Here is a 15403-nt window from a genome sequence, read left to right on the forward strand (position 1 = left end):
CACAAAGACAGTGCAAGGATGAATGACAGTAGGTAAGAAAGTCGGGGTGGGAACCCCATGGGACACCTTATGGCTCCAGAATTGAAAAACTACCAGTAGGGGCACCTGGGTGGCTCAGTGGGTTAAGCCTCTGTGGATCGGGCCATGATCGCAGGGTCTTGGGATCGAGCCCCACATCGGGCTCTCTGCCCAGCGGGGAGCCTGCTTCCCCCTCTCTCTGCCTGCCTCTCCACCTACTTGTGATCTCTGTGTGTTAAATAAATTTAAAAATATTTAAAAAAAAAAAAAAAGAAAGAAAGAAAGAAAGAAAAACTACCAGTATACCTAACAGCTTATGAAGACTGGAGTTTGCTTGCATCCAGGAGCTGTCAGGGCATCCACTCACAAACACTATGTCAAGTATTATACTACTGTATAATAATATACATAATAAATACTGTATATAATAATGCTGTATACTATATACAACACTACTGTGTTGGAACAGCAGATGCAAAAAATGCTACGGATGCCAGCAGCATAAGGGGACTGAAGGAACAAGATGTCACCACTTGTACGATAAACAGTATCAGTCTTCCTCCATCATCACACTACACCATACAATGTTTGAAATACTCATTGTTAACTCATCTTCTCAAATTTCAAAATCAATCCGCTCTTAAAGTGGATCCTAGTCTCCCTATTGAACAATTCTCCCTCTCTGCATCAAGCTGCTCAGGTGGCCAGAAGCAGCCCCTGCCTGGGAACGCACTCTACAGTGTTCTCTGTGACTGTGCCGGGGCTTGCTGGCAGCAAATACTCACAAAGATCTGGCCACCTGCTTGAGGTTATCGGCACACTGAGGGCTGAGAACAGCACACGTCTGAAAGAGTTCTAGAGATTCTTGGATGTTTCCTTCCAAGCGAAATATTAATGCTGCCAAGAGACAGAAAACACACACACAAAAACCATCATATTCTGGGGAGAAAAGAGTCTGGTATCAGAAAAATTGGAGAAGAGGGAATTAAAAAAAACATACCAAAGAAATCCTTTGTTTAACACAATCAGATAGGCCTAAACCCTATACCCTCAGGTAGGCTGAAACAAATAGCAAAGTGGTTGACAATCTAAAACTTTTTTTTTAAATAAGATATCTCAAACCTACCTGCTCCTCCATTCTCATTATCCACCATGCAGATAATGAGGTGCCTTGCAAATTATCCTACAAATTCTTCATACTAAGGACATTCCTTGGCTTCCCCGTCAAACACTCTATCATGATAATTCAGACTTCCGTCTATCGATTTCCAGAGTATACCCAAACAGGGCAAGTGCAATCAGGGAGATTCTGGCTGTGAATGCACTAGTATGTTAGACTTGGTTTCAGTATAGCAACCACTCTGAATCAGTAATTTTTCCCAGGCTTAAATTTTTGAAAGAATTTATATGTTTAAGTATTATGAGGTGCTGAGAGTCTGAAACTTGTACTACTGGAAATAAAAGAGATTTTTTTTTTTGCCATGATGTCCTAGATGTGTCAATATCTTACCAATTACGTCAGAAAACCGTATGTTAATCTTAAGGCTGCCAATCCAGTGAGTGGTAAACAAAATCATTCATCACACCAAAGAATCAAAAGGGGAGTTCCTAGGAAAACTGAAGATGCTATAGAGTAAAATTTCAGTCAGTGGTTGCTATATTCGGTTTCTGATAAATTTCATCTGTTCTCTGCCTTACCCTCTATACCTCTAGGCCTTTTCCCTTCATCCTAAAACCCTTATAAAAAATCCTCAAGCCAAACTATGGAAAGAACCAAGATGCCCTTCAACGGACGAATGGATAAGGAAGATGTGGTCCATATACACTATGGAGTATTATGCCTCCATCAGAAAGGATGAATACCCAACTTTTGTAGCAACATGGACGGGACTTGAAGAGATTATGCTGAGTGAAATAAGTCAAGGAGAGAGAGTCAATTATCATATGGTTTCACTTATTTGTGGAGCATAACAAATAGCATGGAGGACAAGGGGAGATGGAGAGGAGAAGGGAGTTGAGGGAAATTGGAAGGGGAGGTGAACCATGAGAGACTATGGACTCTGAAAAACAATCTGAGGGGTTTGAAGTGGCAGGGGGGGGTGGGAGGTTGGGGTACCAGGTGGTGGGTATTATAGAGGGCACGGATTGCATGGAGCACTGGGTGTGCTGAAAAAACAATGAATACTGTTATGCTGAAAATTAATTAATTTAATTTAAAAAAAAAGCTGTGCAACCTTTAGCTAAGTGACTTAACTCCCCTTAATCTCTATGTCTCAGCTATAACATGCTAATGTAACCATCCATTCTGAGGGTTTACTGAGAAAACTGCACAAGGCCATTCATAAGAGCCTCAGTAGAATACCTAGAACACAAGTTTTAATAAATATTTGCTATTCTTCAAAAAAAAAAAAAAATCCTCAGGCCTTTCCTCATCATTTTTTCCTCAGCATTTTTACCTCATTTTTAGCCTGACCATAAGGAGAACTTCCAGAAGCCCCTTCTGGACTTGAAGCTGCTGCCTGAGGCAGGGACCCTAACACCTACTCTGAAAACACTAGCTGGACACTAGAGAATAGGGGGAAGGACAGCAGCAAAAAACAAAAAAACAGTCATTTCTGAGGTCAAATCCCATATAAGAATTATGTTCTGATTTCAAACAACATAATACTGAATAAGACCTTTGTAGAACATTTGACTTTGAAGTGTTCACAGGTAGTTTGCTCTTCTTTCAGAACCTAGGCAAAGTATGCATTTCTCTATCAAGAAGAGAAGAAATATATGTCTTACCTTGGACATAGATAGCATATTCACATAAGCCCTGAGTCTCCTGAAGCTGCTCTTTGATAACAGCCTGAAAGAGGAAGAAAAATACTTCTGAGTAGTAGTTCAGTGTCTTGAGGTGTTTTTAAGAAAAGGTAGGTATAGGCTGTGAGACAGGAATCTATCAAAATCCTAGAGGAGAGGGGCGCCTGGGTGGCTCAGTGGGTTAAAGCCTCTGCCTTCGGCTCAGGTCATGATCCCAGGGTCCTGGGATCGAGCCCCACATCGGGCTCTCTGCTCGGCGAGGAGTCTGCTTCCTCCTCTCTCCTCTCTCTGCCTGCCTCTCTGCCTACTTGTGATCTCTGTCTGTCAAATAAATAAATAAAAATCTAAAAAAAAAAAAAAAAAATCCTAGAGGAGAACAGAGGCAGCAACCTCTTTGACATCAGCCACAGCAACTTCCCTCGTCTCCAAAGGCAAGGGAAACAAAATCAAAAATGAACTACTGGGGCTTCATTAGGATAAAAAAGCTTTTGCACAGCAAATGAAACGGTCGACAAAACTAAAAGGCAACCCATAGTATGGGAGAAGATATTTGCAAATATCAGATAAAGGGCTGGTATCCAACATCTATTAAGAACTTACGAAACTCAACACCCAAAACACAAAAGTCCATCCAGTCAAGAAATGGGCAGAAGACATGAACAGACATTTCTCCAAAGAAGACATCTAAATGGTCAACGGACACATGAAAAGATGCTCTACCTCACTGGGCATCAGAGAAATACAAATCAAAACCACAATGAGATACCAGCTCACACCAGACAGAATGGCTAAAATTAACAAGTTAGTAAACAATAGGGGTTGGTGAGCATGTGGAGAAAGGGGAGCCCTCTTACATTGTTGGGAATGCAAACTGATGTAGCCACTGTGGAAGACAATATGGAGGTTCCTCAAAGAGTTAAAAATAGAGTTACCCTACCACCCAGCAATTGCACTTCTAGGTATTTATCCAAAGGATACAGAACATGATTCCAAGGGGCACCTGCACCCCACTGTTTATAGCAGCAATGTCCATAACAGCCAAACTATGGAAAGAGCTCCGATGTCCCCTGACAGATGAATGATTACAAAAGACGTGGGGTATATACACAATAGAATATTACTCCGTCGGGCGCCTGGGTGGCTCAGTGGGTTAAGCCACTGCCTTCAGCTCAGGTCATGATCTCAGAGTCCTGGGATCGAGTCCCGCATCGGGCTCTCTGCTCGGCAGGGAGCCTGCTTCCTCCTCTCTCTCTCTCTCTGCCTGCCTCTCTGCCTACTTGTGATCTCTGTCAAATAAATAAATAAAATCTTTAAAAAAAAAAAAAAAAGAGAATATTACTCCGTCATCAAAAAGAATGAAATCTGGCCATTTGCAACGTTGTGGATGGAACTACAGGGTATTATGCTACACAAAAAAAGTCAAAGAAAGACAAATACCATATGATTTCACTTATATGTAGAATTTAAGAAACAAAACAGATGAGGCACCTGGGTGGCTCAGTCAGTTGGATGTTTGCCTTCAGCTCAGATCATCATCCAGGGTCCTGGGATCAAGCCCCGCACTGGGCTTCCTGCTCAGTGGGGAGTCTGCTTTTTCCTCTCCCTCTGCCCCTCCCCACCTCTTGTGCTCTCTCTCTCAAATAAATAAATAAAATCTTTAAAAAAAAAAAGGAAAAGAAAAGAAAACAGATGAACACAGGGAAAAGGGAAAAAAAAGTAAAATGAAAACAGAGAGGGAGGCAAACCGTAAGATTCTTAACTGTAGGAAAGCTGAGGAGAGCTGGGTGGGGGGATGGGATAACTGGGTGATGGGAATTAAGGAGGGCACTTGATATAATGAGCACTGAGTGTTATATGCAACTCATGAATCACTAAATTCTACCCCTGAAACTAATAATGCAGTATATGTTAACTAAACTGAATTTAAATTAAAAATTAAAAAAAAAAGAAAAGAAAAGGTAGACATGGCAAAGAGATACGTAAGAAATCTATAGAATACAAATAACTACTAATAATGTTTGTCTGGAATTTTTTTGAAATCTTAACTCTCTTGTGTTTACTTATAATAGAACAGGGGTCAGCAAACTATGGCCCAGAGGCCAAATCTAGGACACACAGTCTGTTTTTGTAAAGCTCTCAAACTAAGAGTAGTTTGCATATTTTTAAAGGGTTATAAAAAAAAAAGAAGAGAAGATGAAGAATATGAAACAGAGACTGTGGCCTACAAGCCCAAAATATTTACCATCTGGCTCCTTACAGAAAAGCTTGCCAAACCTCATCTAGAATCTAGGCAAGCTAAAGAAAATATGAAAAGAGTTCCAGGCATCACTGTAGATGCCAGGGGCTGTCTGATATCAAAATATAGGCTCTCTCTTCCTCCTGTGACAGGCTAAGCCCAGGATGAGCTAGGAGTTCAAAGAACTCTTGAGTCTAACTTAAGAGAATCAAGGAAAGCCTTCTGGAGTCAACAGTTTTAAAATCCTGTGTTGGCAGGGATTGGAGGAGAAGCTGGGTGGAGAAGAGTGTCAGGGAGAAAAAGGCTTCAAATGCCATGCTAAAAAAGTTGAGAGCAATGGGAGAATTTTGGTAAGTTTTAAGCAGGAAGTAACCTGATTCTACTTGCTTTATAGAAAAGTCATTTTTGGAGCACTGTTGAAAACAGATGGAAAGGAGGCAAGATTAGTATAAGGATTCTTACAGTGATTTAAACAGAAAATGATGGAAATTAACTAAGGCCTAGAGAGAGAAGAAAGTGGACCATTTCAAGAGATAATAGACAAGGATCTCCAGAATGTAATGATTATTTATAATACATTAGGGAAAATGGGTCAGGGGATTCTGACAGACAGATGGATGAATGAAGGTACCTATCCCTGCAACAGCGTACAAGAGAAGGAATAGGTCTGGAGGAAAGTAGATTAATTCAACTACAGAAAAGCTAAACCTGAAACGCCTGTGAAGCGCCAGTAGGCATCAGCTTGGTCTGAAGACCAGAGCAAATGTACGAAATGCGCAGAAAAAGTGGTTAAGGATGGGACCTAGGACCATCCCCAGCTCTTAAGAAATATAGGGGAAGAGAAGCCAAAATTAGGAAATGGAAAAAGGAGAAGGGAAACAATAAAGGGACAATATCATAGAACGAAAGAAAGAAACCTTTTAAGATTCATGCTGGTACTAAACATTGGTAGTTCGGCCTGCCTCTCACGGCTCTATCGTTATATTCACTCACCTTGCATGCTTCGTAATCCTTCCGGATATAGTGGAGATGTATTAACCAGTTCTGCTTCTCCAAAATTGGAAACTCTTGACCTGGGCAGCATATTTTAACAAAACAAACACCACAGTCGTTATTAGATTTTCCCCTTAAGCATTGTGCTCACATGTAACTAGAGACATACTGCAGGATCACATTAAATCCTTCATGCTGCTGCCACAAGAATATCATCGAAATACACATCTAAATGTGTAGATTTTTAAACTACAAGATACTTGTCCTACTATTACACATTGAATATATGCTTCTCCTCAGTTTTTGTATGCTTCTCGTCAGTTTTTGTGGCTTGACATCAGTTTCTCAGATCACAACTTGGCCTGAGAAAAATAAAATCATCTTTTGTCTCTTCTTGCTTTCTCTCTCCCTGGTTATTGAAGGTGAATAAGATGACTCTCTAAAGCGTATTTCAGGAATATTACCAACATCTAATGTCCTATCTGATAGATCAGAGGACCAAAAATAGTTAAACACAGTCCTAGCAATAGAAGGTAAAATATTATACACTGCTGCCCAGGAATGAGAAGGCAACAATGACAAAAAATCTATTGGAGTCACTGAAAACGATTTATGATAAACCCTAAAATAAATTACTATCCCTTTGAATTCAAAAGTTTAAAAATATGGGTAAAAATTCATTAAGAGAGGCGCCTGGGTGGCTCAGTCAGTTAAGAGGCTGTTTTTCGGCTTGGGTCATGATCTCAGTGTCCTGGGATCGAGACCCTCATCAGGCTCCCTGCTCAGCGGGGAGCCTGCTTCTCCCTCCCCCTCTGCCTGCCACTCTACTTGTGCTCTCTCTATATATATAAATAAAGAAATAAAATCTTTTTTTTAAGATTTTTATTTATTTATTTGACAGACAGAAATCACAAGTGGGCAGAGAGGCAGGCAGAGAGAGAAAGGAGAAAGCAGGCTCTCCGCTGAGCAGAAAGCCCGAGGCAGGGCTCGATCCCAGGACCCTGGGATCATGACCTGAGCTGAAGGCAGAGGTCTTAACCCACTGAGCCACCCAGGCGCCCAGAAATAAAATCTTTTAAAAAAATTTATTAAGAAATTACTTTTCTGTGGAGAAAAAAAGAGAGAGAGAGAGAAGGATTCACACCAAACTCAGAACAGTGGTGAGGAAGGGGGAGGGAGGAAAGTTTTAAAAAGGAGACTTCAGGGGCACCTGCATGGCTCAGCTGGTTAAGCACCTGACTCTTGATTTTGGCTCAGGTCATGATCTCAGGGTCATGGGATCCAGCCCCACATCCGGCTCCACACTAGGAGTGGAACCTGCTTAAGAGTCTCTCTCAGGGCACCTGGGTGGCTCAGTCATTTAGCGTCTGCCTTCAGCTCAGGTCATGGTCCCAGGGTCCTGGGATCAAGCTCCGTATTGGGCTCCATGCTCCTCAGGGAGTCTACTTCTCCCTCTTCCAATCTCCCAGCTTGTGTTCCCTCCCTCACTCTCTCTCTCTGTCAAGTAAATAAATAAAATCTTCAAAAAAAAAAGTCTCTCTCTCCCTCTGCCCCTACACAACCGACTCTTAAAAAAGGGGTGGGGGGAGACCTTAGTTCTTTAATGCTTTAATTTCTCAAAAAAATAAAAATCACTAAAGGATACGTGACTAAATGTTTTTATTTATTAAATCTGGCCAGTCAGTACATGGAGGTTCGTGTTTTTCTATGCACTTTAATACATATTTGAAATACTCTCTCTCAAAAATGTAAAAGAAAGAATATAGCGGGAAACATGATGGAAATGATTTCTAATTATTTGCAATAATTTGTTTCATAACCTTAGAAGATACATTAATGGAAAACCTAAGACTTATAGGTCCATAAAATGACAGGAAGGAAAAAAAGCCTTATTGTGACCCAGAGTCAGTGGAGCCAGAACACAGTAGGGAATATCAATGGAATTTATAAGATAAAATTATGACAAGAAAGTACGGCTATGGTTTTCTATGCCAGAAGGAAGGGAAAAAAGGCAAAATGTTAAGTAGCGGACTCATCTTCCAGTAACCCATACTCAGAGTGGGACCTTGCTAGTCAGCAAGGACCTATCTGAGGATCTTCGATGACTTTTGTTTCCTTCCTTCTCTTTCCTCAAGCCCCATCAGTCAACAGATCTTAAGCCATTTACATTCCACCTGACCACTTCTGGAATTAAATTTCCTATTAAAGGCCATACAAATCACTAAGCTTAGAGGTGGGTGTGGGTGAAGGGGTGTGTGTGCGCACACACGCATGTAAAGTGGGTAGAGAGCTACACTGTAAGTGTAGTTCCGGGATTAGTGGCTCAGTGAGTCATCTAGGGCTAAGTCTCATTTGTACAGCCTACCACTCTGTCACCTACCCTCTGAAGGGCAAGAGTAGGAGACACTGATATCTCTGAGTTCAAAATATCATGAAGTATCACTACTTCTATAGGTTTCAGCTGTAGAAAAAATTCATAAAAAGCAAATCTGAGTTTTGCTACTATTAAAATCTCACAATGACAGATGAGTAATTTTCTCCGTTTCCTGGATGAAAAATGGAGAAAAAAAATATTCAATTTGCAGGGCAGCTTGAGCCCAAAGGCTCAAGGAAGACCTAGAGATTAGAAGAAGGGAAGGCATCATCAAATCCAAAGGCTTAACGGTCATTTCACACTACTAGAGACAGAGTTTGTCTAAATGCTAAGAGAATTTTACCTTCATCAGAGATTTTAGAAATCATTTTAGTGCCCCATAACTGTCCTATTATTGTATGATCTTGAGAAATATACAGTTAACCCATCTATAAAACAGAGAGTCATTCATTCATTCAACAAATATTCACTGAGTATCTACCATGTGCCAGGTACTGTTCTAGGCACTGGGGATACAAAAGTGAACAAAGCTGACCTCCTGCCTTAAATCGGTGGGGACAGATTTGGGGGGAAATCAGAGTGTGCTAGCGGAAGGGATAGATAATATATATGAGTGATATTTTTCTATGGAAAAAAAGCAAGAGAAGTGGGACAAGGAGTACAGAGTAAGAGGTTACATCTTTAAGTAGGAGGGTCAAGGAATATAATACTCTCACAGAGTTGGGAAGATTCAAAGACAATATACAGAGGTTCAATTTCTGGCACACAATTAAGTCCTACAAGTTTGAACTGTTGTTCTATTTTTATTATCTGTATTATTAGTTATTTTTCAAAGATGAGGGAATTCTGGATGCCTCAGAATCTTGAGTCTATAGTTAGAATTTACCTGTAAATGTGTGAATTGAATTTCTTGTATTCCAAATCATTGCCCACTCCAATTCCCTACAAACAGGAGTACTAGTTTCTACATGTTTTCACAAGTATTATGAGAATTACCTACACAAAAGATCCTCTAAAAAAAAGGCACAATAAAGGCAAAGTCGAGCCTCCTCTATTTTACAGTGAAGAATTGTGGTCATCTCTGATGCTACACTTCAGGAGCCTCTATTACCACAGAGATCAGAGGGCCAGCTGATGAGACGAAGACAAGGTGATGTCTTTCAGCTACTGTACAAAAACTTCATCCGTATCTCCAGTTCCCACACTGCCCTTTCGTCATCACCAAGGCAGTGTGGGTGGAAGGCTGGCAACCTGGCAACCATACTGCCTTGGCCCTTCTCTTCTCCTGACCCCATTCTACTCTTTTGTGACATCCCTCCTCTTTCCTTCCCCCTCTAAGGGTACACTAGACTTCTATGTGAAACAACTACATAACCAAATAAACGTGACAACTGTAAGAATCCTTCTCCCTTGTAATTTGCCCTAGATGCCAAATTCTCTCAGTAATGGCCCTAACTCAAATGTTATATTACACTTTGATTAATGCTAGGAAATAACATCCTGGATATATGAGGGCTGAGCAGAAAGTTATTGTGCTTTGAACTTTCAGTTGAAAAATTTTCTAAAACAATTAACACTTTTGTAAGTACACCATAAATGAAGCCTTCTTTGATAAAGGATCTCTTCCAGGATGAGCAGACATAGCACATGGTTTTTTATGTAGAATTCCCATCCTGATTCAGTACCAACCTTCTGGGGACCTATAGCAAATTATTTAACTTCTCTGGGACCCCATTTTTCCCTCAGTAACTTTCAGTGGAGGGCGCCTGGCTTGCTCAGTTAAGCGTCTGCCTTCGGCTTAGGTCATGATCCCAGGGTTCTGGGATCAAGTCCTATATCAGGCTCCCTGCTCAGTGAGAAGTCTGCTTCTCCCTCTACCATCCCCACTGACTGTCATCTCTTGTCTCAAATAAATAAGTAAAATCTTTAAAAAATAATTTTCAGGGGTGCCTTGGTGGCTCAGTGGGCTAAAGCCTCTGCCATCAGCTCAGGTCATGATCCCCAGGGTCCTGGGATTGAGCCCCACATCGGGCTCTCTGCTCTGGAGCCTGCTTCCCCTACTCCCCTGCCTGCCTCTCTGCCTACTTGTGATCTCTGTCAAATAAATAAATAAAATCTTTGGGACGCCTGGGTGGCTCAGTTGGTTAAGCAGCTGCCTTCGGCTCAGGTCATGATCCCAGCGTCCTGGGATCGAGTCCCACATCGGGCTCCTTGCTCGGCAGGGAGTCTGCTCCTCCCTCTGCCTCTGCCTGCCATTCTGTCTGCCTGTGTTCACGCGCGCTCTCTCTGACCAAAAAAAAAAAAAAATCTTTAAAAATAATAATAATTTTCAGTGGAAAATTATGAAAAATCTGAAAGTGGCCATTCAATAAATGCTAATTTCCTCATATTATAACAGAACTAATAATACTTTTCTACTTCCATATATTATTTGGGACATTGGAAGATACAACAAATCTTCTCCTGAGGCAAGGGAAATAAAAGTAAAAATAAACTATTGGGACTACATCAAAATAAAAAGCTTCTGGACAGTAAAGGAAACCAACAAAACTGGAAGACAAGACAACCTACTGAATGGAAGAAGATATTTGTAAATGACATATCTGGTAAGGGATTGGTATCCAAATACATAAAGACCTTACACAACTTAACACCCCAAAAGTAATCCAATTAAAAATGGGCAGAAGACATGAACATTTTTCCAAAGACATATAGATGGCTAACAGATACATGAAAAGATGCTTAACCCCACTCATCATCAGGTAAATGCAAATCAAAACCACAATGAGCTCTCACTTGACAACTGTCAGAATCAACAACACAAGAAGCAACAATTGTTGGTGAGGATGTGGAGAAAAAGGAACCCTTTTGAGCTGTTGGTGGGAATGCAAACTGGTGCAGCCACTGTGGAAGACAGTATGGAGATTCATCAAAAAGTTAAAAACAGAATTACCATATGATCTAATAATTCCACTACTAGGTATTGACCCCCCAAAACACGGAAACACTAATTCAAAAAAATACATGCACTCCTATGTTTATTGCAGTATTTAAAATAGCCAGATTATGGAAGCAGTCCAAGTGTCCATCGACAGATGGATTGATAAAGAAGATGTGGGGTGTGTGTGTGTGTGTGTGTGTGTGTCTATACATGTGTGCATAGAATATTACTCAGCCATAAAAAAGAATGAAATCTTGCCATTTGCGGCAACATGGATGGATCTAAAAAGCATAATGTTAAGTGAAATAAGTCAGTCAGAAAAAGACAAATACCATATGATTTCACTCATATGAGGAATTTAAGAATCAAAACGAACAAAGCGGGGAAAAACAGACAAACCAAAAACAGACTCTTAACTACAGAGAGCAAACCGACCGTGCTGGGGCGGGAAAAAGTAAAGGGATTAAGAGTAAACTTACCTTGATTAGCACTGAGTAATATATGGAACTGCTGAATCACTATACTGTACACTCGAAACTAATATAACACTGTATGTTAACTATACCAGAATTTTTAGAAAGAGGACAAATCTTGAAACAAACGTAAATTTAAGACATCTTTATTACTATCAATCTGAGCTTTCTATCAGTCAGGGTCTAACAAGGGAACATGAGAACCACTTGAGAATTTAAAACAGAGCGACTTCAAAGCAGTGAACGGGTGATGAAAGAAATGAGAGGCCCACCAGGGAATGGTGGGGCAAATCAGAGGTTAGCATGGGAGCAAAAAAATCTACCACTGGAAGAGAAAAGGGGAGGAAATATGTTGCTACCAGTATCCAAGGCCGAAGGTACCAGGAAGAAACTAAAAACAAGATGGCCTGACTGGCAGAAGCAACAGAAGAGATGCTTCCAGAGACCACCCACTCCTCCAACTTCCCCAAGCAAAAATAAAGGGAGGAAAACCCTACGTTGTTCTTCCTCCTGCCCTCTAATCTCCTTCCAGTTCCTCTCACCTGCTAACCCAGACAGAAACTGCTGACACAGAGGCCTGTTAAGGAAAGAAGTCTGCAAGTGTCAGCTCTTCACAAGACACAGCAAAGAAGGGAAGGGTGAGGAATGGATCTGAGGGCAAATAGGTCCAGGATCAGCAGAAACATCGACTCTGTTCATAAATGATGATGGAGAAGGAAGAGGACACAGGACCAAGTCAGTACTCACCCTATATAAATGCCAGAAGCTGGCTTTTAAAAAGTTATTATTCTTAAATTATTTCCTATCCAATTGGTTTGCTTCTTGTGAGCTTAAAATAGATGAGGAAGAAAGAAAAAGTCATATAAAAAGATCAATTATGACCAAAAAAAATCAATTATGGTTTTACTACATATCCTATTTTACTTACTCAAATCAAAATTTAACAATTACATTTATCCTTTTTAGGGATGCATGGGTATGTATGTATCCCCCCATTTATATTAATAAATTTTTATTATTATATATTGATTCGTATGAATTACTTATATTCTCTAAGTACACAGAATATATTAGAATATATAATTTATTTATATATATATTTCGTATATATCCACATCAAAGTGTTTTCCTCCCCTACTAGTCCACTGAATGGTCCTTTGAGGCTAGCAAGTTCTATACCTCATGGACTATTCCAACACAGCAGATGAGGAAATTAAGACTCCAGAGGCTAAGTGATTTGCTCACTTTCACCAGCTAATTAATGAATGAGGCAGGGCTATAACCCAAATCTTCATGGTTACTCATTAAACTACACCAACCATTAAAGATTTTCCAATTTTAAAATGTGTTTGTGCTGTCAACTAGATGTAACTTAGCAACACAAAATTAAATTAGATTTAAAGGTTTTTCTATGATAGGAAAAGCAGAAGAGAACTTTTTATTTTTAAGGAATTTCTATGCCTATAGAAATGCATGGAGACAAATGCACATGTATACACGCATACAAAAGAGATTAAATATATCTGGAAACTGCCTACTTATATCTACTGAACCTAAATCTATCCTTCCACTGACCAAGCAATCCTACTCCTAAGTACATGTGTATACCCAAATAACTTCATTGTGGCCTTATGCATAACACTTTAAAATCAAAGTATCCCAAATGTTCATCAAGAGTAAACTGAACAGGGGCACCTGGGTAGCTCAGTCGGTTAAGCATCTGCCTTCAGCTCAGGTCATGAACCCAGGGTCCTGGGATCAAGCCCCGAATTAGGCTCCCTGCTCAGCAAGGAGGCTGCTTCTCCCTTCTCCCACTGCCCCTCCTCTGGTGCTCACTTGCTCTCTCTCAGAAATAAATAAAAACTTAAAAATAAATAAACAAACAAATAAAGAGTAAACTGAATAAACTAGGGTATAGCCTTATAGTGGAATACTATATAACAAATGAAAAAGATACAAAAAGATATTTTTTAAGTACATACTAAATGATTCTGTTTATATTAAGTTCAAAAGCACAGCAAAACTGATCCACATACTTTAAGTCAGATATAAGTAACCACATTTGGGAGTAGTAGGGAGCAGGAGGGAGGGCCTCTGGGATGCTGTGAAAATTTATTGAGGCTATACAATTATGATCTATGCACTTTTTTATGCATGCTACGTACTGATTTTTAAAAAGTGTCATCAATCAAAGTAAATACCTCCTTCACAAAAAGAATTAATTTCTACAATACCAGTACAGAAGAGGAGGGGGCACAAAACTCTGTGACTAAGGGTAAATTTCTCAAGACACAAAAAGCATTAATCATAAAAGAAAAAAACATAAATCAGCCTCATCAAAATGAAAACTTCTAAAAATTAAAATCATCAAAATATGCATTAAGAAAGTGAACAGGAAAGAATCAGTCGGGAATGAATCATAATATGTAGAACAGACAAAAGAACTTGTATCCCCAGTACAGAATTCTTACAAATCAATAAGAAGAAAACAAATAACCCAATTTCAAAACAGGCAAAAGCCTTGAATATTTCTTTCACAAAGTAAGTGATCAGTAAGTATTGTTGAAAAAGTATTCAACATCACCAGTGATAAATTTAAAGCAAATTAAAGTCACAATAAGATACTACAACATATTTACCAGCATGTCTAATATGAAAAAGACTGAGAGTACCAAAGAATTTATAGCAACCAGTCTGGCAGGCTCATTTAAAGTTAATACATACAGTTTATATATGACCCAGCAATTTCATTCCCCAGGTACTTACTGTTGAGAGATTAAAACACATGTCACTCACACACAAAAAAATACATAAATGAATGTTCACAGAAGCTTTTACATAACAGTCAAAAACTGGAAACAACACAAATGTTCATCAGTAAGAGAATGGATAACTGGTATATTAAGACATACAATGGAATATTAGCACGTTTAAAAAAATTAAAAACTGGGACACCTGGGTGGCTCAGTTGGTTAAGCGGCTGCCTTCGGCTCAGGTCATGATCCCAGCGTCCTGGGATCGAGTCCCACATCGGGCTCCTTGCTCGGCAGGGAGCCTGCTTCTCCCTGTGCCTCTAGCCTGCCACTCTGTCTGCCTGTGCTTGTGCTCTGTCTCTCTCTCTAACAAACAAATAAAATCTTAAAAAAATTAAAAACTAAAAAACTACTGATACATTACAGCAACATGGATGAATCTCAAAAACAGAGGAAAAGATAACTAAAGCTAAACAGTATGTATTATTCATTCCCTCTGTAAGAACTTCAAGCACAGACAAAATTAATTTATAGGGACAGAAATCAGAGTGGGTCCTCCTAGAGAATCAAAGGGAGGACTGCTTGGAAAGGGGCATGAGGAAACTTTCTGGATGAGAAAGACGTTTAATTTGTTCTGAGTAATGATTACATGAGTACATATGTTAGTCAAAATTCAAGAGTTGGGCACTTAAGGGACACCAGGGTGGCTCAGTCAGTTAGGCATCCAACTCCTGATTTTGGCTCAGGTTATGATCTCAGGGTTGTGAGATCGACCCCACCTCAGGCTCTACACTCAGCGGGGAGTTTGCT

At 39.9% G+C, this 15403-nt stretch overlaps 1 protein-coding gene across 3 annotated transcripts in view; it reads right to left on the reverse strand.

The window, feature by feature from the left end:
- BBS4 (Bardet-Biedl syndrome 4) overlaps positions 1 to 15403 on the reverse strand; it is a 55442-nt gene that overhangs the window by 15159 nt on the left and 24880 nt on the right. For all 3 annotated transcript variants that reach the window (XM_059180456.1, XM_059180454.1, XM_059180455.1), the window contains 3 exons: positions 6053 to 6132; positions 2806 to 2869; positions 804 to 915 (listed from right to left, as the gene is read on the reverse strand). In XM_059180456.1, the coding sequence (XP_059036439.1) occupies positions 804 to 915; positions 2806 to 2869; positions 6053 to 6132 (256 nt within the window). The remainder of the gene's footprint in view (positions 1 to 803; positions 916 to 2805; positions 2870 to 6052; positions 6133 to 15403) is intronic.

This window comes from Mustela lutreola, chromosome 7, assembly GCF_030435805.1.
Source record: "Mustela lutreola isolate mMusLut2 chromosome 7, mMusLut2.pri, whole genome shotgun sequence".
Taxonomy (NCBI): Eukaryota; Metazoa; Chordata; class Mammalia; order Carnivora; family Mustelidae; genus Mustela; species Mustela lutreola.